At 41.8% G+C, this 26,711-nt stretch overlaps 1 protein-coding gene across 2 annotated transcripts in view; it reads left to right on the forward strand.

Moving 5' to 3' along the window:
• RGS6 (regulator of G protein signaling 6) overlaps positions 1–26,711 on the forward strand; it is a 505,053-nt gene that overhangs the window by 472,439 nt on the left and 5,903 nt on the right. The window contains exon 17 of one of the 2 annotated variants that reach the window (XM_084632586.1): positions 2,982–3,035. The exons of the other annotated variant lie outside the window; for it this stretch is intronic. Coding sequence (XP_084488712.1) covers positions 2,982–3,035 — 54 coding nt within the window. The remainder of the gene's footprint in view (positions 1–2,981; positions 3,036–26,711) is intronic. 2 annotated transcript variants of the gene reach the window in all.

The raw sequence follows: 26,711 nt of genomic DNA on the forward strand, positions 1-26,711 counted from the left end.
TAAACTAATATATTTTTTAAATAACACTATTTTATAGATCAGTTATACAATTTCATCATCCTAGAATCTCTAGCATTTGTGTTGGATGCCTTATGGTGGCATCTTGGCTCTTTTAAATAGTTACTCAGGAGAATGTTCCGTGGTTGTCTCATGCAGACAAGGGATGTTGTTTTCTTTCAATGTCCATTTCCATTGGCCCTGCTGTCTCTGAGGACTCATCACTGATAGCTCGTTCAGTCTGATCTTCTAGGCGTTAAAGTGCTGCTCTTTGGTGGTAGAGGTAATGAATTGGCAGTATAATCTTGTAAAGGCTTGGCATATATCCAGTTACAGGTGCCTTCACCAGTTCACCTGCCTTCCTTTTGGATTCTCTGTGTCTTCTCTTTGTTGTTTCTGTACTCCTTCTTTGTCATTTTGGGTTGATATTCCAGCTGAAGTCACAGCTGGTAGGTAATCACAGGCAGAAGATTCTAAAGAAGTACTTTACTTGTATCTGTTTCTCTTAGGGGTTTTATCTCATATACATGGCCCTCTCTTCTTCCCTCTTCTCCAGTATAAATTGTATCCTCCCAATATCATCATCTTTTCCCTGGCTCGCCACATTCACATAAGTTCCTTTCCAGGACTCTGTCTCCAGGGTGCAAGCACTGCTCAGAGCTTTCTGTCTGCAATCACACTACTGAATTTCTCCTGTTTTCCATAACAACTTGTCGGCCCTCTTCAGCTGTTCTCTTCATCAGTCTGCATAGTTGGTTCAGTCCTCCTCTCTGGATGGACACCAGTCAGTTGTTAATGGATCCCACTGCTGGAACCCATATGCTTCTAAGCCCCCTGCATCTGGGTGATGACTCATCACTGTCCCTAACCCTTGGTCTCTCGGGCACACTTCTGGATGGACCCTGGGTGTTTGATACTATTCTTGGGCAGTGGAATATGTCCAATTGCTTAGACATATTCCCCCAGGATCCACCTGGCTGTGAGAGCTCTTGTTTCTCAGCTAACCCCTTCAGGGACAGATGAGCCAGGAATGCAGGCGTAATGAAGGAATTTGTTAACCATACACTTTGTTCTTAAAAATCACACTAGGGAATTATGGATCTTTGGGGAATGGCAAACAGTCCCGAACACAGCCCCCCCAGGCCTGATCTCACCCTTCCTGTGAGTCCTGGGTTTGGGCAGCATCCTTAAGCTAGGTATCCCTTCTTGTCTTCTTACTTGCCTGTGGCAGTGGTCTGGCCTCATGCTTAGAGAAGCACCCCTCTTCACCTCTGTGTTTTCTGGAGAAGTTCTAGTCTCCAGCCCGCTCCCTGGCCCCATCAGTTTCTGAGTAGACAGTCATTCAAAGTCAATGGTCCTACTGATAGAAAATCTATTGTTCCAGTAGGGAAGTTATCCAACATTGGTGGCCCTTGTTTGCTCAGTCTCAGCTTTTTAGAATTTTCCACTAGCTGTCAAGTCCCTGCCACAAAATGGGTGCTTTAATCTACCCTGGAGGTTATAACACAGCATGAAGGTCACACTCCAAGAAGGAGGTTACAGTACAAAGCAGAGCTTCTGAAACAAAATGGGTTTCACAATTTGATACAGACATATCCTCAAGCTGTCACTTTTGGCATGACTATTTCCCACTTTATTCTGTACACAGTCAAACCTATCTATAGGAAATCTTGGCGATGGGACCATACAGCAATAAAATGGAGAACACCCATTTATGTTTGGAACAATTATAATCATGCACTATGTGGTACAGACAGTCCTTCTGAATGTATTGTTCCTCAGACAGTGTATCATTACTGAGAAAGTTCTGCAGACTGTTTCAGCTGGGTTCCTTGAAGATGGTCAGGTGTGGTGGTATGGATGCTTTGTATCTCACCGTACTCCCCAAGTCTCTTTAAGAGTTGATTCTCAAATTCCTTATGCTCATGGATCTTTTCAGAAAATTCAGATTGAAGGACAAAGTCTCTGAGTACTTTATTGTCAAATGTTCTGCTGGATTTATTGGCTGTTGGAGAGATCTGTGTAAATATAGTGAAATGATGTGTTCTCTACTTCCTTTTACTAATGTCTAAATGCAGCCAAACAATGGAGAAGGGTGGTGGCTGTTGTGCTCTGCCAAGGGCTGGTGATTTTTTTCTAATTATTAGGTCTTTTCCATTCAACATACTGACAAACATGCCAATAACTCATCAATTTCTTTCCTCATTAGTGGCCAAAAGAATCTCTCTTGTGCCAAATGAAATACTGTTCAGTCCTGAGATGAGCCATGTTCCTCATGTGGTGAGGTGTATGTGTTTCAGTCTTATTACAATGAAGTTTTATGACTTGTAGCATATGAATATCCCTAAGCTCTGTGTAAACCAAAACCCAGGCCAAAAACATGACCTCATCTTTCCACAGCCGTACACAGTGTACATATGCTGCCTCATACCTAGGTGGCTTCTCCTGAGAAGAGGTGAGGCACATTGAGTGATGTAGTGCGGTGAAAATCTGCTTCTACCCTCTCAATAAACAGAGGAGTTCAGGCTGTAATTCCAGTGCTATTTTTCTCCAGCACTGCATTCACTCCCCAGAACATTATAAAGTTGACATGGTTCTTCCATCTTTCTAAAATCTGGCTAGGAGCCTCCAATCAACTGTTTGGCAGATGTTAACCAGAATCAGAGGTCTCCGCACAAACAGCTACAGAAGGAAAGTTCAACAAGAAATCAATAACAACACTACACAGACCCTGTTTTGTAGCTTTGACTCAGCTATGGAGCACATTTTTAACAGAAGAGAAGAAAAAGTGTCGTTCTCCAAGGCAGCTGGTGGCTCTCATTCTTTAAGGGTTTGCTGTTTGCAAAAAAAAAAAAAATCCAATTTTTAATTTATTTTGTTTATTTTTTTGCTTCCTTATGTTTTGCTGCTGTTTTGAAAAACTGCATTTAAGCTGAAGGTTTTTTTTCTGTATTTTTTTCTCCCCACTTTTTTTCCCCTTAAAGCGAGAGAATGAGCAAGGTCGTAGAACTTCTCTAGAAAAGTTCACTCGCAGTGTGGTAAGTTCCTTATTTTTTTTTCTTTCCTCGGCATTTTACTTTTAGTTGTGGGGTGTTGGTGCTTAACTTTTTAGTTCTTTTTTAATTTTTTGGCAGCTAGCCTTTTTGCAGCTTTTCTTTTAATTCAGTCGCTCATCAAAACTGTAGCTCTTAAGAAAGGGTTGTTGGGGGGAGGGGAGCAGAATTCCATAATGTGCAAGCTGGATAAAAATCACCACATCAATAGGCCAATTTTGGTTAGCGTTAAAAGGCAGGTTGTGGTTTTGCTATTTTCACACTACAATATTTGTTATGGCTTACCTTGCACATTGTAGTAGGACAGCATGGTTATAATAGCGTCATTTGTATTGTATCCATATTGATTTCTATGCATGGTTAATGATAACATATATATAAACACACATATACCCATATTGCACCTTTTATGTATCAACTGCAACAACTTCCTTGGTAGCCCAGATTTGTTGGTGGTGTTGTGAGAAGGTGATGTATGATGATGAAGATGATCGTCAGAATGCGGTTGAATCTGTAAGAAGCTACTGTTCAGTACAAGATTTTGTGAGAAGAACATGATCTTTATTACATTTTCAAACACCTGTGTAATGAAGGACTTCTACTACATGTAGATACAGTACATATGCTTGTATTTGTGTGTGTACATACATGTATGGATATTTTTATATAATACATACGCATGCACCATATATATAAAGATAAAATATTTGGATACACAGATAGAAAAGGGGAAACTACTCAGGTAAGTGTGAGCTATAATACAATGTGTAGGCATCAAGGGGTTCTTTCTGATGCTGTCATGCTAACTACACAAGCGAAACTCAGTTGTGACATCTGATATGTCTGCAGACTCCAAAGATGTGTGTTATCTCTACTGGCAGGTTTCCTCTGTAGTGCTTTAATATAGTTAATGCATATGGGAGACATAAAAAACCCCATGTTTACAACACAATCATATACAAAATATTACTCAGCCAATCTCTGTGTGTGTGTGTGTGTGTGTGTGTATTCTAAAATTGTCAGAAAGCGAGAGAGAAGAAAACAAAAAGAAATATAGTATAGATATTTTTCCACTTGGAGCCAGATTCTGCTCCCAGTTATGCTCATATATACTGAGAGTAAGTCAGTGACTTTTGTGGAGTAACTGGTTTTACAGTAGCATAATATGGTTCTGAGAGCAGAATATGGTATTTAGGATTTTGATTTCAAGATTAGTATGAAAATCTCATCTCGAAGTACTAGGGTTATGGTATAAAATATAGTCAAGGCAATCATCATAGATTGATCTATAGTTTAGGTATTGCAGTAAACTGTAAATGATGTCCTTGCATTTTATAGCTGGTATAAATTGGTTTAGCTGTACTTTAATTTCTATGGATCCAAGCCAATTTACATCACCTGAAAATCTGACCCATATGATTTTTAACCTGTCATTGTCACTTTAAACAAAATAATTGTTCTTGTTTAAAATCTTATGAGATCAATAAGCTGTTTTAAACAACACAGGAAACTGGATTTCTGATAACATTACAGACTACTAATTTTTCCCCCTTATGCCTATCGTCATGTGATCAAAACTCTTTTGGCCTGATTTTCAGTTACACTGTTTGTGCACTAGAGACAGGGCTGAGGGGGCGGGGGAGAGATGATAGTTTTAAGCCATCTTTGTGCTCACTGTATTCAGGACCCAGGAAAGCACTGACAAGGCCTATGATGTAAATTGGAGCTATTCTAATTTATGGTCTGCTTCCCCAGGCCACTTAAGTGCCCTGGGAAACTGAGAGTAGACATAAGCGAGTGCAGCCCACCTATGTTCTAACATGTCCACAATCTGCCTTCTTTACTGTGTGTTGAGAGCACAGACAGCACCAAGCCTTTTTGTTGGTACTACATCAGCTGAGGAGGACCTCTGAACCTAGGTACTACATCAGCTGAGCAGGACCTCCCTGGGGGCTGTATCCACACCATTTAAGTCTCTTTATGTTGCCAGAAAACCATAAAACGAGCCTTAGTGTAAGTGAAAATTGGACCCTCAATATTTCTCTGTTGTGACTTATTATATGTCATAGTTCCTTGTTGTCAGGGGCTGGGAAGTGGGTGGTCTGACACAGTGGTCAGAGCAGGAGTTGGGCAATGGGAGCAAGGATCAGAACCAGAGGATGGAATCCAGAGTCAAAGCCAGGAATCAGAGCCGAAGGTCAGGACCAGAGTCAGAGGCCAGAGCTGAATTAGAGTCAGGGAGTCAAGCCAAGGGAAGAAAAGCAGGAACCAGGAAAAAGGCAGGGATGAAGTCAGGAACCAGCATCAAGGCTGGGAGTAGCAACAGCAAGCCAGGATCCACTTTGTTGCACAGACAGCGTCTTGTATCCCCTTCTGGGTTAAATAGTGTACCCGGTCCAAACAGTGGCTCCAGAGATCCTCCAACCAGGGCCCTGTGGCATGGGTGGTACTTTCAGTGGAATGTAAGGTGCTAGGGCTCCCAATATGCCAGTCCCTGGCAGGCTGTTGGGTGGAGTTGTGAATGTGGCAGCAGCCCATGGGCCCGGGTTCAGGACCTGTGGCTCCTCACACTTGTTTGATGAATATAGAGGTGTGAAAAGAGAGATTCCCAGTACTGGAGAAAAGGACAAACATTTATTTTGTTATACGGTTTCTTCAAACCACAAAATATTTTGCAGTTTTTGTCTCATGTTTTAGGTAAAAATGAAATACAAGCTTTTGTTGCTTCCAAAATGCCTTCTCAGGTGGGTGAAATGCTTTGTGGGCTCAGTCCCTAAGCTCTTAAATATAGTGTCATGTTCTGAGGTTCTTGCTATCCTGGATGATGTAGTTTAACTCCAGACCAGGTAGACTACTATCAGAAAAGACGCCATGGCACCCTACTAGCCAGACCGAAACTTGGAGCCTTCAGGGATGACAAGTGAGTAGTAAGGAAGAGCAAGACCTTATTAAGATGATTCTTTTCATCCTGAACCTTAATTTCTACAAATCCATAAAGCCAGGACTTCTCTTGGGATAGTTTTGACTCAGAAGGAGGTTCACAGATGAAATTGCGTAAAATCTTTTCTTAGTGTAAAATCTTTTCTTACTGTAAAATGTGCCAAGTTTCCCCAGAAGCCAGATACCACCATTTTCACATTAAACCCAACAGAAATGGCAACATTTTGCCCTTCAGCAGCTTTCAGAATTGTCAGAAAAACAAATGTTTCATGTTTTACTTACAAATGTTCCTGAAGCAATGATTGATATCTTTGCACAACTACACGGGGAGGGTACTCATTACTCCACGACCCTTATGTAACAAAGGGTATATTCTGCAATTGCTCCCCAGTGGAGCTCCACATTGCCACCAAAGGGAGTTCTACCTGCAGAATCAGGGCATTATATTTCATGTCCCGGCTCACTTGACCTGATAACTCACAACATGCCAGATATCCTCAGACTCCTCAACTTCTCTAATGAAATATTTGAAGCTCATATTTTCATTGTTATTTTCTTTTCTGCTTCTGAGCCTCAGGCCTCCTCCAAGCAGTCAGGAAGTAACACATGGGCAATGACATTGTCACTGTACATTGTGGCAGCCCCTGCATCATCAACACTGCTGTCTATTCACACCCATGCACTCTTCCTTCAAGCTCTGGCTTTACCCCAGCTGTACCACAGCCAGGGGGAACAGCAGTACAGTCTTAGTACCAAATGTCACAGCCACCTGTGCAACATTGGTGGTCCATGTATGGTCCATGTATATACTGTGGAGCAGATCTCACAGCTGTTCTCTGCACAGAATTGTCACTGATTTTACACGAGAGTTCTGTAAGTGGAGCAAATGCAAAGTTCTCTTCTAATGTAGGGTGAGTCCTTAAAAAAATATATGGACAGATATACAGGTCTGATGTAAGCAACTGCAACACTTCTGCCAGGTGGAGTCGGCAGCAACAAGAGCCAGGTTCAATATCTAGGGATTCCTCTTAGCAATACAAAACAGAACTGGCTCAAGCCACACCTGGTAATCCGGAAAAATTAAACACCACCTTTGGGTGCTTCTAAGAGGCAATACTTCCCCTGTCACAAGCACTGACTCTGTGTAGAGCAAGGAAAACTTTTAATAAATGGGGAAAAGGAATCCAGCATTAATTTGGGAAAACACCACTACCACAATTTGAAAGCAAATGACCATGAGATAGCAAACACCCCAGAGCATGCTGGGCTGTGTCCTTTGCCTCAGTTTCTCACCTTTCAGCATGAAAGTCCAACAACAAATGTTCCTTTAACATATCACTCCTCTCTCCCTCCACTGCGCCCCACTCACAGTTGCTGTCCATGGTCAGTGAAGACCCACAGTTCAGAGGTACATTCATATGAGTTCACCGCCCATCTAGGGGAAGCGGGGAAGCACCAAGCAATGCCTCAGCTACTGCACTGCGGCTGCAACTGGCTCACAGTGGTTGCCATTCACTCTGCCACCATCCCACTGCCACCGCACTCTGCTACCTCTGTCTCTCTGCTGCAACATGATGGTCTGAGGTTCCACCACTAAACCCAGTCTCAGTGATTTCAGAGGGTAGTGGGGAACCTCACTGCTAGTGCAGGCTGTGCAGTGACTTTCACTGCAACACTATTCCACACCTGGGTAAGGCTCAGCACCTGGTTATTACTGATTTCAGCGCTAGTGGTCACTGAACAAAAAAAGGACTCTCGATGGAGTCCAATCAGCTGTCTTTAAACAGTACAAAGGGGAGAGTCAAATGTTGTCCAGGGCTCCTTAGGCAGAGCCCACACCCCTATGTCAGAACACCTGTATCCACACTCTCTCCTTCACTGGGATTTGGTATCCCTAACCCCTACTTAGTGAGTGAGATTCAGTTTAGGGGGAATTCCTCATTCAGGGCAGGCTAAGTACAGTTCTGCTATCCTTTTTTCATACTCTAAGGTTAACATTTCATTACCACTGCACGCCATACTGAAGTGATCTGTAACCCAACACCGGCCAAAAGTGATCATTTTGGCAAAGCAGCTCCACCATGCTGCGCACTTAGGCAGAGTAGGCATGTCTATCGAAACACAGTCTGTTCCTGAAGTCTTTTCCCCCAGCTCAACACTAGGTATCAGGGGAGAGCTCATTCAGACCCTACTTACACATCCATCAAGATTCACCCGGCCCATTGGGCCACATATTTGATGGTCATTCTTTGAAAGCATAATTCAAAACCTATAATCTTTTAAACCTTTCAAAGGGGCCTTGGGAAGATTCTTGTGGAGTAAATCTAGGGGGCAGTCACAGTCAAGGTGGGCAGGACTTTGCAGATCTGACAGCCTCTTGCTTCAATGTGCCTTCTAATCCACCTCATTTTAACAAAGATGGCACTGTGCAAGTGGCAGGTTTAACTTAATACAGTTTTCTTCAGTGTATGGCAAGGAGTGACATAACCAAAGCTGAGTTATCCTTTTTCTGCTCACAAGTATAGATAAATGACATCATAAAAATCAGACATCATATATCATATTATAAATAGCACCCGGTATTAAGGGTTATAACTTAATTTTAAGCGCACACACACACACACACAAAAATCCATATAATCTACATTTCTCTCCTCTGACATGTGTGATCATCTTACTAATTAAAAGTAGCCTACCAGTGCTATTTTTAGTCATGCAGTCTCAGCCTAGTTGTTTAAACCGCTGTAGTTTCCCATCTGCTTTGGAAATGATTTAATAATCAGACAGGCAGAAGCTTAGTTTTCATAAGCTGGGATGATCCATCAGGGCCATGAGTAGAAGAAAAATATATTTTAATGAATACATGGAGGGAAAACATTGATGTTTTTATATTACAGCGAAAGCCATTGGGTCCATTCCTGTCTTGTTGCTGGTAGCACATAATATTTCCCACATTTAATAAAAGGAGAAACAGATGATGGTTCCCTCATAGCATGCTTCAGCTTCTTGAATATTTCCGTTGCCTGAAGTCCAACTGGTAGTTAGTCCAGTGCCAATTCTGAGATTAAAACCATGATTTCCATCTTTCGTAGGATGTATATGTGTGACTACCAGAGCTGAGCTTAAGCTATAAAGTTCAGATCAGAAGCCAAACTTTTCTAAAATTGTAACATTCCAGAAGGCTGCCACCGTGAGAAAACCAGCATGAAAACAAGTGACAATATTGAGCACTAGGGGCTCCACATTTCATTCCTACTTGACATTTATATGAACAAAAAGAGCACTTGCAGGTACAATAGCTAGGATTTTTTTGTAAATGACCAGGAGTATCAGTCTTCATGCTTCAGGCCATAAAATGGTCACCAGTCGTGGTGGAAAAGGAATTCTAGCCAGGGGACAGTTTTGTATGGTTTAGGTTTATTTGGGTGTTTCAAAACTTTCTCTAATTCATTAGCCACTGTAAGGAGGTAGGATACTGGCCTAAACAGACCATTGGTCCTAACTGGTATGGCAGTTCTTATGTACTTCTCTTCCACTTAATGAATATTGCAAAGATAGTTGTATGGACAAAGAGAAGTAAAAATGTGCCACTGGCAGCATCACCTATCAAGTGTCTGCCAATGCAATGATGGTGCCTGTCAAATACCAGCCCAAACCAAAGTGCCTAGCCATAGAGCAAGTGTACAGGATGTAATAGTTGATGCCAAGTCATTGGTCTGGGAAGGTGTATGTTTCATACTTCTGGCTAAAACAGTAAGCATGTTGTGAAGGATAATTATTAGTACTTATGGAACAATCCCCTCATGTACGTGCTCTCTCTCTCTCTCTCTCTGCTAATGCAGTGGAATTTATGTTTAAGTGTCATTTGTATAAACTTGTTACAGAATGTTTCATAGCTGCTTACAGCCTATGTATGCTCATACAAGTTAAATGTAGATTACAGTACATCTCATACAGTTAGCATCTGTATGGTGTAGTAAAACATGAAGTGAAAAGGAATCCAACAGTCAGAGAGAATGAATGAATTCAGGGAGATTCAAAGAATCAGGGAGAGGAGTTTTTTTAATGAGTAGGTTAGAAGTCCTAGATCATGGAAAAAAGATGAGTTTAGAGATGGGGTATGGAAAGGATCAAGGAGTCAGGTGCAGAGAGGCAGGGGAGCTCTTCCAAATGGTGAGTGCAGCCCAATGTAGAAAGACAAGGGGTTAGAGAGATAGAAATCTAGTATTTCAAGTGCCTAGGAAACAGGCTGGAGATTAGAAATATGAAATTAAAGATTCATTTAATGACTCTGAAGGAACTTGAAAACTAAGGCGATACTGGATTAGCAGATGGACATCAAGCCGTCTAAGAGTAGGGGAATGTTTCAATGTCTAAGTACAAATGAAGAGATTAGCAGACACATTTTGGCCATATTTTCTGCTGGTGTATATGGGTGCAGCTCCATTGGCCATTAAGGACAGACCTACAACAGTCAAAATGAGAGGAGGAGAAGACAGGAAAAGTTGATGCTCCTATTGCTTTTGTTATCACTGACTGGTGGACTTGTGTTCTTCTCAGTACATAAGCACAGTGGGCAGCATTCTGGATGTCCTCAAGACAGAGCATACCATGGTCCCTCCCTGGTTTTGTTTAGATGTCTTCTGTTCCACTGATAGGGCTTACACCTTTAAGAGTGATTGTGACACATGACCTTCTTGTGATTGGTACAGCTATTACCATGCTGGGTGACCAACTAATTTCTAAGTGGAATCTAACATTCTCTCCCATTTGCAGTAGTGGTGTCAGGAACCTAGCCTGTAGCAGAGCCTGTCTTCTGGCAACCTAATGATGGCTTCTTACTACCCTGTGTTGACTACTGAGCTCTGAACAAAGTGACAGTCCAAAACCCTTTGCCACTTATTAATGAACTCATTGGAACCGTTCTGTCACAACATACTGTGTCTCATAACGAACTTCACCCCTATGCCTTTTATTCATGAAAACTAACCCGACTGAGAAGAATTATGATGTTTGGGACAAGAAATTACTTGCGATAAAGACAGCATTTGAAGAATGGAGGCACCTTCTAGAGAGAGCTCATTTCCTGGTTCAGGTCCTTAGCAATCACAAGAATCTGGAATATCTCCAAACAGCTCAGAACCATAACCAGTGACAGATCCACTGGTCACTGTTTTTTGCCAGATTCAATTTCATCATCTCTATCAATTTCTCTACCATATTGGATCAGGAAATGGGAAGGCAGACACCTTGTCCTACAAGGATGAATATGCTGAGTCAGATACAGCTCCCTTGGCTACTATTTTATGCCCTTCAAATTTTATTCGAGGGTCAACAAACAGGGACCTGATGTCCCTCCTCTGGTGCCTGTTTCCCCAAGACCTCCAAGCTACTAAAATCTGTCAGACCCTAGATTATTCTAATAATCTGCCTAGCTCAGTATTTCATTTGAAGGATGGTCTGCTTTATTGTAGAAGGTGCCTTGTACATCCTAGAGGATCAGCTCAGTCTCAAGATGTTAAAGTTGTATCATGATACACCAGTTGCTGGCCACTTCGGCCACTTCAAAACTCAAGACCAAGTTACGGAATTTCTATTGGCCATGGTTGATTACTGATATTAAGAGGTATATTAGTTCATATGGTCTCTGCTGTTGAATCCAGTGCCCACATGCCAAACCACTCATTCTTCCATAGTCTTTGCCTACCCCATCTTGACCCTGGTCATTGGTATCCTTGGATTTCATCGTGGAGCTACCTCATTTCCAGAGTTGCATGGTTATCCTCATCACTGTTCATCTCCTCATTAAGATGGCATACTTTATTTCCATTTGCTCCATCACAGCCTCCCTGGAAATTACCTATATTTTCCTAGATCAGATTTTTCAGCTCTATGGTCTCCTGACCAGAATAGTCTCAGATTGAGATTTACAATTCACTTCCTGGTTTTGGCACAAACTCTGCAATCTCTTAAGAATGGAACCACTTACCTCCTCATCCTGTCAACCACGGACCAATGGGCAAACAGAACAAATGAACCAGATCCTCGAACAATACCTCCACTGCTTTCTTAATTATCATCAAGATGACTGGGTTGTCCTTCTGCCATATGCATCGTTTGCATACAACAACTCCACCCATGCATCTACCCAACTTAAAATGTACTATGGAAATTATGATTTCCATCCTTACCTCCAGTCAGCTGCACCTACAGATTCCAAAGTCCCTGCCGCAGCAGATCTAGTTGCCCACCTTTAAGAGCTTACCAAACACCTAGAAGCTGCCAAGGAGAGTTACAAACATCATGCCAGCCAACAAATGCCAAGCCACACCAACCGTGTCAGTAGAAGATGCGAACATCCTTCAGCCAAATTGGACCACCAGGACCTAGGCCCATTTAAGATCATGGAACAAATTAGCCCTGTAGCATTTAGTCTCCAGTTCCCAGAATTCTTGAAGGTCCACCGAGTTTTCTATGTGTGCTGTCTGAAACATTATGTAGAAAATCCCTTTCCTGACCACTGTGCTTCCTCACTCTCTCCCTGTAAATGTCCAGGACCAAGAGGAGTACAAGGTTAGGGAAATACTGGACTTTAAGTGAATTCAAGCCAAATGCTATTATCAGGTGGACTGGGAAGGCTATGGACCAGAAGAGCAATCATGGGAGCTGGTAGCAAAACATCCATGCTCCAGAACTCGTACCTGCCTTCCATCAGAAATACACTCTAAAACCTGGTCCCATGGCTCCGATGAGGCTCCCTTGAGGTGGGAGTAATGTCATGGGCCTAGCCTGCAGCATAGCCAATCTCTTGGCAACCTGGTAGAGCACATCTGGCCCTGATAGAAGCTGTCTGGCTGTGCCACCTGATCATAGAATCATAGAATATCAGGATTGGAAGGGACCTCAGGAGGTCATCTAGTCCAACCCCCTGCTCAAAGCAGGACCAATCCCCAATTTTTGCCCCAAATCCCTAAATGGCCCCCTCAAGGATTGAACACACAACCCTGGGTTTAGCAGGCCAATGCTCAAACCACTGAGCTATCCCTCCCCGCAAATGATTGGTTGAAGGAATCAGGAGGCTGATAGTTAAGTTCAGTAACAGCAGGAGTTCAGTGGCTGTTCAACTTATTCCTAGCACACAGCTGCACTTGGACCTGTCCCTCCATCTGTGTTCTCTAGCCTTGCTCCAGCCCCAACCTGTACCTGCTCCTGCTCAAGCTCCTGGCTTCTTCCTGACTCTGGACTCCCGACTCAGACCCTGAGCTTCGCCTTCTAACTGCACTGCCATTAACCCTTTGACTTAGGCTTCGGTTTTTGACTCCTGGCTCTGACCCTCTTCTATGCTTTCTGACTGTGACTCCAGTTAATCCTTTGGTTTAGGATTTGGTCTCTGACACCCAGCTACAACTCTTGACTTCACTCTTGGACCCTCCCTGTCTGGATTCAGCACTAACTGGTAGGCTGGACTCTTGCTCCAACCACTAGGCCAGACTGCACATGACTCAGTCGTCAACAGGCGGTAACTATTTGGTGTTATTGTGGTAGTAATTCTTTCATCCTAGTTTCCTGGCATTTAGTTCTTTCATTACAACTTCAGGTTTTAATTGACTTTGACTCAAGAAGCTTGTTATATGTTGGCACTAAAGTATAGGGGGAGGTTTGGTTTGGTTTTTCTCTTTCAACCCATAAGTCTCTGAATTGTGATCCCAATACAATGCTAGGTATGGAGCTCTTTGAGTCCTCTAGGATTTTTATTTTTAAAATCAATTCTCTGCTGTTTGTATTGAGTTTTATGCTAACTGATTTAGTTTCATTTTAAGAGATATGTGTGGTGTTTGTGAACTGAGACATCAACGAGAATTGCCAGCATAACCCACTCATGAGTTGCAGACTCCCATGGAATCCTATCATGAGTGAGCTGCAATGAACAGTATGTTGTTATGCTGCTACTTAATGTGTTGTGCAATAGATCAGGTGTTTTTTTTAAAAAAAAATGAGTAACTACTTCACTAATAAGAGGTAATCTAATCTTTCTCGTTTAATCCAAATAAACTTTTGCCAAACCTTGGACTGAGGTTGTTCAGGAATCCGAGATAGTTTCAGTGGTTCTCTTCATTTTGTTTCCTGTATTAACTGCAGATTTTACGCTTGATAATTTATTGTCAGTGGGATCGTTCATGCCTTACCAGAGTAACCTCTATTCTTACATTTGCCCAGCATCCAGATAGGTATTGTGGGTTAGGCTTAGCATTTCTGACTTTATGTTGTAAGGTGTTATGACTTGGATGGACCATTCTTGGAGTGAGAGGATATTTCATATTACCTGCCCGTCCATGGGAAGGTTTGTTAATTAGTGCTCATAGTGATGGCAGTTTTTGTGATTTAGGCACCTGTCCACTTGGAGCTGGGCTTAAACCATTTCACACAGGCCACCAAGCAAAAGTAAGATTATTAGAGCTCTAATTTACCACCAACCTAGACAAGATTTGAACTGTCAGCCTACAGGTTCCAGCCATGCTCCAGCCTATTAGCATTTCATTTATCTGTCTAGATCTACTTAGGGAATTTTTAAACACCTTGAAAGCTACTGTAGGACACAGATAGAACTATGAAAATTGAGACTTTGGTATCATGAACACTGACTGGCAGTATAAATCCTGTGGATACATCTTCCTGAGGCTTCTCCTCACATCAGAGGCACAGAGCCATGCTACTGGAATCTACACTACCCTTCATCCTAGTGTTGTGGGTGTGAGCAGGGAAAAGAGGCATGGTCGTAGCATTCCTATATCCTGTCTATACTCAGTTGCTGGGGTTATTGGCAACCATGGGTAATTTAGGGCAGATTTGCTGCTGATCTAACATATTCCGGGAGCCAGGCTGGCTCCAGGATTGGAGGAGTCTAAAGATGCATCTTTGTTTTGTGACACCCTTTTTTGGTATAGAGATGTAGGAAACCATTTTAGAAGCCCTTTGTTCATTTTCAAATGTATTTCACAATAGGCTCAGACTGATAAATGTTTGATGCGTGATTAAGAGTTGCAATAGTGGGTCCCTGTTAGCCAATCAGCCTGCAGTAGCTGTAAGAGTATTTGTATACTAAAATTCTATTGTCTAGAATGCTGTGAAAACTGATATGCACAAGTCATAGATCTCTGAAAAATCACGGAAGAGGGAGAGATTCCAGAAGACTGGGAAAGGGCAAATATAGTGCCAATCTATAAAAAGGGAAATAAGGACAACCCGGGAATTACAGACCAGTCAATTTAACTTCTGTACCTGGAAAGATAATGGAGCAACTAATTAAGCAATCAATTTGCAAACATCTAGAAGAAAGTAAGGTGATAAGTAACTGTCAGCATGGATTTGTCAAGAACAAATCTTGTCAAACCAAACTGATAGCTTTCTTTGACAGGGTAACAAGCCTTGTGGATAGGGGGAAGTGGTAGATGTTGACTTTAGTAAGGCTTTTGATATTGTCTCACATGACCTTCTCATAAACAAACTAGGGAAATGCAACCTAGATGGAGCTATTCTAAGGTGGGTGCACAACTAGTTGGAAAACCATTCCCAGAGAGTAGTTATCAGTGGTTCACAGTCATGCTGGAAGGGCATATTGAGTGGGGTCCTGCAGGGATAAGTTCTGGGTCTGGTTCTGTTCAATATCTTCATCAGTGATTTAGATAATGGCATAGAGAGTACACTCATAAAGTTTGCAGATGATACCAAGCTGAGAGGGTTTGCAAGTGCTTTGGAGGATAGGATTAAATTCAAAATAATCTGGACAAAGTAGAGAAATGGTCTGAAGTAAATAGGCTGAAATTCAATAAGGACAAATGCAAAGTACTCCACTTAGGAAGGAACAATCAATTGCACACATACAAAATGGGAAATGACTGCCTAGGAAGGAGTACTGTGGAAAGATATCTGGGGGTCATAGTGGCCCACAAGCCTAATATGAGTCAACAGTGTAACACTGTTGCGAAAAAAGCAAACATAATTCTGGGATGTATTAGCAGGAATGTTATAAGCAAGACATGAGAAGCAATTCTTCCATTCTATTCCACACTGATTAGGCCTCCATTGGAGTATTGTGTCCAGTTCTGGGCGCCACAATTCAAGAAAGATGTGGACAAATTGGAGAAAGTCCAGAGAAGAGCAACAAAAATGATTAAAGGTCTAGAAAACATGACCTATGAGGGGAGATTGAAAAAATTGGGTTTGTTTAGTCTGGAAAAGAGAAGACCGAGGGGAGACATGATAACAGTTTTCAAGTACATAAAAGGTTGTCATAAGGAGGAGGGAGAAAAATTGTTCTTCTTGTACTGTCCTCAGAGGTTAAGAAGCAATGGGCTTAAATTGCAGGAAATGAGGTTTTGGTTGGACATTAAGAAAAACTTCCTAACTGTCAGAGTGGTTAAGCACTGGAATAAATTGCCTAGGGAGGCTGTGGAGTCTCCATCATTGGAGATTTTTAATAGCAGGTTAGACAAACACCTGTCAGGGATGATCTAGATAATACTTAGTCCTGCCATGAGTGCAGGGGACTGGATTAGATTACCTCTGTAGGTCCCTTCCAGTCCTATGATTCTATATATATATTAGTGAAATCTATTTAGATAATAACGTAGGACTTTACATGGTAGCTGGCTGCAGGATTTTTGCTATATTTGTTAAATATTCACCAGGCTAGAGTCAACAGCTGACAGTAGAGGCTGGTGACATCTGAAAACAAGTAGTCAAATTTGATGTGTAAAAGTGAATTTTAGAGCCAATTTCCAGCAGTAGATAGAGAGTAGAGTACACAGTGTCTAATTCAAATAGGAGGGACACTGCCTGACCTGGGGGAAATTATATGACAATAACAGAATCAAAATATTCTAGTGACAATGTGAACCACAAGAGTCAGTGAAACCCAGAGAACCTTAAAGTCACCATTCTTCTGTTTTTTAATTTATATTATACATAAATCAGACTCCTGGGTCTATGCCCCACATGGGATGCCATTCCTTTCTTGCTTTGCTGTACCCTGTCCCACGCACAACCTTTTGCCTCTCCCTACTATCCCCACCCTGCATATTATGCAGTCCTTTCCCTGCTGCCTCCCTTTTTGCCACTTTCATACCCCCACCTCTTTTACTTTACCCCTAGCTCTTGGTCACTGCTGCTGCTTCATGCTACTCTGCTCATTATGTGCGCTCATTTTGTCTGCCATTGGAGTCATTCTTACATCACACTCCAAGAGCCCAGTCCCTCTTGGTTTAATGTCATACTCCATGAGTATGATGTCATACATGTGAAAAGTGTGGATGGGATCTCATCATTCACAGCTGAATGAATTATATTTTACATGAATTCTAATGAGATATTTTATAAATGTTTATGATGTGAACATTTTGAAAGGAGGCTTCTGGTTGGCTGATGGGTAAGTACCTGGTACAGTCACACAACAGGCCAGGACTTTCTGCTTTTTTTAACTTATTCCCTGAAAATCATGTAGACCTTTCAGTTCACCTTTATTTACCTGTGGCTTTCCAAACACTGGACAAATGCAACATAGATAAATAGGTGACATCATGAGAGGGCGTGGAAACTATTTGCCACTTGCACTATAAGAAAACAAATGTGCCACCTGGCCTAAAATTAAAAGTCAAAGACACCAGTGAGCAGAGAATAAATACACCCAAATTGCAACAAGCATAAAGGAGATGCAAACAAAGTGGGTACCAGGAACAGTTAGCTCAGAGAGAGAGAGACTGAAATAAATGTCAAAACTTCTCAAATGTTGCATTAAGGGAGCTATCTGGAGATGAGATTGCTTTACCTTCAGGAAGGATATTTTATTAAAATAAAAATAATAGTTTGTCTGCTCAATATTTTAATCATTTTGTATTTACAGTCACTCTAAGAGGTGTGACTATACTGGAGAAAGGTACCTGCACTACTCAGGTGGCGGAAAGCAACAGAATGCACCAACAGTGTGAGGGTATCTAATATACATTCACAACATGGCCTCTGTTCAGTGTAACACTCATTATAAGTGGTTAATACCTACCACTGTAGAGGACTGTACAGACATTGTATGCACTTCATGTACTGAATATATGCTGCATGCCTGAGTATACTGCATCTATTCCCTGTATCTACATAATACTATATCTGTATTGTGTATGTGCTACATGGGCTTATACAGCATGCTTTATCTGCTGTAAAAATAGGCTGCATGTATTGCGTGTATGCCTCATATTCTCTTCTAGACGAGGGCTCCTTTAAAGATAAGTATCCATAGTTTCTATTGGATAAGTTATTCTTCCCGGCCCTTCCTAAGAACACTGTTGTGTAGTGTAGCTGGCGCAGAATGGCTGCTGTGTTACACTCCAGAGGTCGCTACATTCCAGCAGTGGGTGAGTGATCCCGATATATAGTTTGTAAAGTGCTTTTGGAGCCTTCTGGATGAAAGGCGCTACATGAAGTGTAAGAAAAAAACTATTATTCCTTCGTTGTCTTTTATTCCAGCTACATTCAAGCTCTGAACTATTAAATATCAATACATTTCAGTTAGAGATTGAGTTCTGGTTGCTAAATTCAAATCCAGATTTCAAATACCCTCAAATTGACAGATTCAATTCTGGGCTTTTCTTTGGACCCGGCTCTGATTTCAACTTAGCCTCGTCTAAATTTCCTTCTCAAAACAGGTGCAAGCAAGTGAACTTTGACTTCACGAGTTTCTATTCTTTTCTTATCATGCAAGACATTTATGTAAGTAACTCCAATTTCCACTAAAGGGAGTTAAGCAATTAAAGCCCCCCTGTTCATGGTGAGAAGACTAGAACCCGATGTTGAATCTGCAGTGAAACGGTAACACAGAATGCTGGCTTCTCCTTCAACATTAATAGGACACATTCTGCCACAGAATTGTGCACTGGCTGTAATAATTTAGGAGTTGCATATAACATAATTCTATCTACAATTTACTTATTAGATAATATAAAAGATGGGATTTAACCCTAACCCTAACCCTTCCAGTGAACATCAGAAAATAGCATATATGTTATAACTAGCAATCAAGGTATTTTGTGACCTGGAGGATATTTGGGAATTACTTATTTTCACTGCTTAAACATATTAAAGAAGATAACAGCTGTTAGGAGGGAGTTCTAGACTGCTATTGTGCCGTTTAAAAAAAACCCTAATCTCCTTTTATCAGCTTTGACATACAGTGGGCCAAATCCTGCAGTCCATATTGATGCAAAACTTTCACTGCAGATAATTGACCTGAGAAATTACTGCCGAATTTAACCAGCAGAATTGATTTCCAGAATCATTGTTTTCCTCTGCCAGGATATCAGGCTGGTGGTGGTTCTGGCATGGGCAAATCCTGCAATATATTTCTATGTTCCAGATCACATATTTTTATCACAGTCCTTCTCCAGAGTTTGCTTAGGACTATGTGCCAGTGGCATAAGTTAGAGCAGCCCCAAGGCTGCTCTAACTGATACCAGGGCTGGCACATACTAGTTCTCAGAATCAAGGATCAATAACTGCTCCTTGACAGAAGAAGATCTTTCTCTCATTACATATGAGATCGTAGGGATGATCACCAAGATTTGCAAATGGATCTCTAGGAATTGGTGGGTTTTGAAGTATGTCTTTGTTCTTTGCTTGTTTTATACTTGGAGGTATTGTACATTTTACTGCTGTTTACCATGATAAAGTACATGACTTGGTGAGGTAAATGTTTTAAGAATAGGACGTACTCAGTAAATTGAAAATAGAGCAGGGATGGATAATGTTAGTTTTAATTCACCTGTTGTCCAAGCATGTGCCCATAGAGTTTGTCATAAATATAAAGGGAAGGGTAACCACCTTTCTGTATACAGTGCTATAAAATCCCTCCTGGCCAGAGGTAAAACCCTTTCACCTGTAAAGGGTTAAGAAGCTAAGGTAACCTCGCTGGCACCTGACCCAAAATGACCAATGAGGGGACAAGATACTTTCAAATCTGGAGTGGGGGGAAACAAAGGGTTCTGTCTGTCTGTGATGCTTTTGCTGGGTACAGATCAGGAATGCAAGCCTTCCAACTCCTGTAAAGTTAGTAAGTAATCTAGCTAGAAAATTCGTTAGATTTTCTTTTGTTTAATGGCTGGTAAAATAAGCTGTGCTGAAGGGAATGTATATTCCTGTTTTTGTGTCTTTTTGTAACTTAAGGTTTTGCCTAGAGGGAATCTTTATGTTTTGAATCTGATTACCCTGTAAGGTATTTACCATCCTGATTTTACAGAGGTGATACTTTTACCTTTTCTTCAATTAAAATTCTTCTTTTAAGAACCTGATTGATTTTTCATTATTCTTAAGATCCAAGGGTTTGGATCTGTGTTCACATGTACCAATTGGTGAGGAGTCTTATCAAATCTTCCCCAGGAAAGAGGGTGTAGGGCTTGGGGGGGATATTTTGCGGGAAGACGTCTCCAGGTGGTCTCTTTCCCTGTTCTTTGTTTAAAACACTTGGTGGTGGCAGCATACTGTTCAAGGGCAAGGCAAAGTTTGTTCCTTGGGGAAGTTTTTAACCTAAGCTGGTAAGAATAAGCTTAGGGGGTCTTTCATGCGGGTCCCCACATCTGTACTCTAGAGTTCAGAGTGGGGAAGGAAGCTTGACAGGGGTATAGCGAGAAACACAACCAGGGTCAGGGGAGAGAGGGGAAAGAGCAAACACCCAAGCTATTGATTTTGGAGAAGAGTAAACTATAGTCGCTCAGACTAACAGTGAGCAGTAGTGAGATAGAGTACCATGGTCAAATGTCTCCAGATAAGAGGTCCAGTCTGCAGTGTTTTGGAAGGAACTCTTGAGAACACCGTGGTAAGGAGTTGTTGGCATGGCTGGAAATGAAGTGAGCTATTATTTGTACACCTAATGTTGAAAGCCCCGCTATGTGCTTGGTTTGTATTTTCTGTAAGGCATGTTTTTGGCCGTATTGTCCATTACTTTTGTGTATACTAATTTTAATGTTTTTAATGTCTGTTTCAGAGTAGTAGCCGTGTTAGTCTGTAGTCGCAAAAAGAAAAGGAGGACTTGTGGCACCTCAGAGACTAACCAATTTATTTGAGCATGAGCTTTCGTGAGCTACAGCTTATGCTCAAATAAATTGGTTAGTCTCTAAGGTGCCACAAGTACTCCTTTTCTTTTAATGTCTGTGTGGATTTAGTGTTCAACTAAGTTATTTTACTTCATCATTATTGGATTTCTTTAACTATCTTTCATATTTATCTTTTGTTTTCTTAATTTGTTACTTATCTTATGTTGGCAATTTGTCTTTTTGTGGAAAAAGTCTAATAAAAAGAACATTAAAAAATGAAATTGCCCTAAGATCCATACAGAAATCTAGCAATGAAAAGATGGACAGTGTTGGAAAATGTCTTTCTCGAGGAACAGTTTGGTGGGTAGCAACATTCTCTTGTTCAATACTCAATTGATGTGCCTGTGCCACTTTAGTTAAGATTTGCTTCAGTCCAAAATGTCAAAAATATCTATCACCACATGAAAAATGTCATGTTCAAGCCTAAACCCAGGTCTGATTGAAGTGCCATTTGTTTGCCTCCAAAAGAAAGATGTACATAGCTTCAAGTCTCAGCCCTCCTGGAGGGTGATTTGCATAGAGATCAAACAAACAGGGGAAATAGCAGCAAGAAGTGGATGCGGGAGGGCGGGGGGGCAGGAAGACCGACTGTTATATCTGAATCAATTTCTTGAAGTCCTAACCTGATGTCAAGGGAGGTTGGCAGGAACTATGGACAGGAACTCTTGCAGCATTCAACTCATTTGATCTGGGTGAGTCTGGCAAGGGAAGCCCAGATGTGGGAAGCCCTCCCACATACGTCCTCTTTGCCATCCCATAACCACCAAATTCCCCATAGGATAAACACTGCCCAGGTAGGTAACTGATAGAGTGCATGCTGATTGCTGATTAGTGCATGCTGACGCTGATAATGTCTGCATGTGTCTGTGTGCTGGCCAGAGCACATTCAAGTATTCTGAAACCACAAAAACTGGCCAAAACAAAACTTCCTTTTTTTGAAGATGGTTACTTCACAACATCCTCCCAATCTCCTAGCTATGAGAACAGCAGCCAAACTAGGGAAATTCCCCTGTTGTATCCAGCATTAGCAAAGTACAAGATGGGGAATAACACAACACACAAAAATGCACAATCTGTTAAAGCAGGTTAGAAAGAAATGCTGTTCTCTATTTATGCAGAAAGCCTGATGGAAAGTTTGTTTTCATTTGACTTTTTGCCTCTACGGGGCAGTTGTGCTTCATTACTATATTACACTTCATTAAGAAGCTGAATGTTAATGGAATTTTAAATCTTAGTTCAGCAGCAGGTCACCTAGGGCCCAAATCTGCAAGACGTTAATCATCTCCTGAGACATAGTGAATACCCTTCACTTCAATAGATTTTGGCATGAGCTGAGGGTGCTCAGCACTCCAGAGGACTGAATCCCTAAGTCCCACAGCTGATCAAATAGTAGAATGGACTGGACAGTCAAAAGTCAGATTCTGAATATGAATGGCCAAAGTCCTTTTTAAGAATTCCCTGAAAATTATCTTGGGGTTAATCCAGCTTCATACTACACACTGCTTCCCTATCAGAGCCGCAGTCTGTCCCTATTTCTAAAACTGCAACTACTGCAAATGGTAGAGTTCAAGAGTAACAAACTCATTCCGCTCCATAAACAGAGCTGAGGAGTACCTTACCCACCTGCTATAGATATGGACTGGATCCTCTCTTGACACCTACAGTGAAGTACAACTGTGTGCAGCAGAATAGCTGAAAAAGGAACTAACCCCTTTTCCTTTCCAAAACTCTCCAGCAATACCCTTAAAGCTGTAACATACTGTTTGATTGAGAAAAGTCTGGCTAGTTGGTTGTTGCTGCTATAACTACCAAGGAAAAGCATCTTGCTTCTGAAAGACTTTAGGTGGGGGGGTTGGTTGGTGGTTTTTGTTTGTTTTTAAGATTTAGCCCCTGTTGAAGGTCTATCCCCAGGACTGTGCCCACTTTTATCCTTGACCTAAGTGGATCATCATATGTGTTTGACAGTCAGAAATCAATATTTGGTGGGTGCAGGCTGAAACCAAGATCATATGCTGTATAAAGCCAGCCAACAGCACCGTGGCAGGATGGGAGGCAAGTTGGGTTGGTTTTATTTTTGATAGATACAAATGGCAGAAAATATGTATTTTGTTTAGAACTTTTATTGAGAAAATGCAAATCCAGAGTGCCATATTTTACCGTCATAGCCACACTGACAGCCAAACCCTGAACTCCTTAGTCAGTGCTCCCAACGAGGCAATTTTGACTGAGTCAAGACTGTGGGATTTGGCCCAAAATATCCTTTGGGGTTTTAACTTTTTTGACATCTATCATACCTAAGTGAGGACCAATTTAACTTCTTCCAGTCTTTCTCCTGTTTGACTTCTATATCTCAGCTAGACAAGTCCCAAAGAGGAGACATGATATTGGAATCAAATTAGCACAAACACATACTACTGGACCCCTTAACTTGCAATCTGTGCATTCAGCTCTGGACCCACAATCACTGCTGTCAAGGTTCCTTCCCCACTCTGAACTCTAGGGTACAGATGTGGGGACCTGCATGAAAACCTCCTAAGCTTACTTTCGCCAGCTTAGGTTAAAACTTCCCCAAGGTACAAATTAATTTTATCCTTTGCCCCTGGATTTCCACTGCCACCACCAAACTTTAACTGGGTTTACTGGGAAACGTAGTTTGGACACGTCTTTCCCCCCAAAATCCTCCCAACCCTTGCACCCCACTTCCTGGGGAAGGTTTGGTAAAAATCCTCACCAATTTGCATAGATGACCTTGGATCTTAGAACAATGAAAAAGCATTCAGTTTTCTTACAAGAAGACTTTTAATAGAAGTAAAGGAATCACCTCTGTAAAATCAGGATGGTAGATACCTTACAGAGTAATTAGATTCAAAACATAGAGAATCCCTCTAGGCAAAACCTTAATTTACAAAAGAGACACTCAGACAGGAATAGTCATTCTATTCAGCACAGTTCTTTTCTCAGCCATTTAAAGAAATCATAATCTAACACATACTTAGCTAGATTACTTACTAAAAGTTCTAAGACTCCATTCCTGTTCTGCCCCTGGCAAAAACAGCATACAGACAGAGACAGACCCTTTGTTTTTCTCCCTCCTCCCAGCTTTTGAAAGTATCTTGTCTCCTCATTGGTCATTTTGGTCAGCTGCCAGCGAGGTTACCTTTAGCTTCTTAACCCTTTACAGGTGAGAGGATTTTTCCTCTGGCCAGGAGGGATTTTAAAGGGGTTTACCCTTCCCTTTATATTTATGACAACTGCCTTCATAAATAACAGAATTTGTGTGAGAAGGATTCAGAAATCCCATTTGTCAGGGGAGGCTGATGATATCTCAAAGTGAGGCTATGAAACTGACAGCAAATTTTGCAGAAAAATGGCATTGTGATGGCATAGACTGTCCCTTTAAAGACAGTGGTACCTAGGGCCCAGCCAGCCCAGCCCAGCCCAGTCACAGGACATGGGCCTTTAAGATTTTGAAAGGTCTGATACAGAATCATAGAAGATTAGGGTTGGAAGAGATCTCAGGAGGTCATCTAGTCCAACCCCCTGCTCAAAGCAGAACGAACCCCAGCTAAATCATCCCAGCCAAGGGTTTGTCAAGCTGGGCCTTAAAAATCTCTAAGGATGCAGATTCCACCATCTCCCTAGGTAACCCAGTCCTGTGCTTTACCATCCTCCTAGTAAAATAGTTTTTCCTAATATCCGATCTAGACCTCCCCCACTGCAACTTGAGACCATTTATCCTTGTTCTGTCATCTGCCACCACTGAGAACAGCCTGGCTGCATCCTCTGTGGAACCCCCTCTGATAGTTTCAGTCACAGAGATCTCCTTGGGACTGTCACCTGATGTGCCAAAATTACCTCTGCGCCTGTTTTCCCTGCCAGCTTGGGACTTCCAGAACCCTGCCTTGTTGAACCAGACATGCTAGCCTGCTGCAACACAGACCCAGGGTCTGGGCCACGCCCCCAAAGCTGCAGACTTTAACCAAAAACAGCTCAGCAGATCACTTCTCCAGTACCCAGATATCCAACCCCCAATTAAATCTGTTTTACTATGTATAAAGCTTATACAGGGTAAATTCACAAATTGTTTGCCCTCTATATCACTGATAGAGAGATATGCACAGCTGTTTGCTCCCCCAAGTGTTAATCATTTACTCTGGGTTCATTAATAAACAAAAATGATTTTATTAAGTATTAAGAGTAGGATTTAAGTGGTTTCAAATAATAACAGACAGAACAAAGTAAGTCACCAAGCAAGATGAAGCAAAAACACGCACATCTAACCCTAATACATTAAGGAACTGATTGCAGGTAATATCTCACCCTCAGAGATGTTCCAGTAAGCTTCTTTCACAGACTAGACTCCTTCCTAGTCTGGGACCAATCCTTTCCCCTGGTACAGTCCTTGTTAGTTCCAGCAGACATCTTAGGTGGTAAGCAGGGGCCTTCTCATGACTGGTCACCCCCTTTGTCCTGTTCCACTCGTTCTATAACTTTGGCCCAAGGTGGGAATCTTTTTGTCTCTCTGGGTCCCCATCCCTCCTTCTAAATGGAAAAGAACCAGATTTAAGATGGATTCCAGTATCCAGTGACATGGACACATGTCCTGTGAGACCTCATTCTTTATTACCCATGGGTTGGCCCACACATACACAGGAAGGCTTGCAGTTAAATAAACTCATTCACAGTTCATTGATTCTGAAGCACCCTTAATGGCTTCCACTTAATATGTTTACAACAGCAATACAAGTTTATATCTTATTCTCTTAACTCCAGACATAGAACTAATACATGCAAACAAATAAGATGAACACACTCAGTAGATTATAGTCTTTGTAATGATGCCTTACAAGAGACCTTTTGCATAAGGCATATTCCAGTTACATCATATTCACACTTATAAACATATTTTCATAAAGCATATGGAGTGCAATGTCACACCCCCTTTCAGGTAGTTGAAGGCTGCTATCAAATCCCCCCTCACTCTTCTCTTCTGCAGACTAAATAAGCCCAGTTTCCTCAGCCTTTCCTCATAAGTCATGTGCCCCACCCCGCTAATCATTTTTGTTGCCCTCCACTGGACTCTCTCCAATTTGTCCACATCCTTTCTGTAGTGTGGGGCCCAAAACTGGATGCAGTACTCCAGGTGTGGCCTCATCAGTGCTGAATAGAGGGGAATAATCACCTCCCTCGATCTGCTGGCAATGCTCCTACTAATGCAGCCCAATATGCAGTTAGCCTTCTTGGCAACAAGGGCACACTGTTGACTCATATCCAGTTTCTCGTCCACTGTAATCCCCAGGTCCTTTGCTGCAGAACTGCCACTTAGCCAGTTGGTCCCCAACCTGTAGCAGTGCGTGAGATTCTTCCGTCCTAAGTGCAGACAAGTGCAACTTGTCCCTGTTGAACCTCATCAGATTTCTTTTGGCCCAATCCTCCAATTTGTCTAGGTCACTCTGGACTCTATCCCTACCCTCCAGCATATCTACCACTCCCCCCAGCTTAGTGTCATCCACAAACTTGCTGAGGGTGCAATCCATCCCATCATCCAGATCATTAATGAAGATGTTGAACAAAACTGGCCCCAGGA

The sequence above is a fragment of the Lepidochelys olivacea genome, assembly GCF_965140295.1.
Source record: "Lepidochelys olivacea isolate rLepOli2 genome assembly, chromosome: 6".
Classification (NCBI taxonomy): Eukaryota; Metazoa; Chordata; order Testudines; family Cheloniidae; genus Lepidochelys; species Lepidochelys olivacea.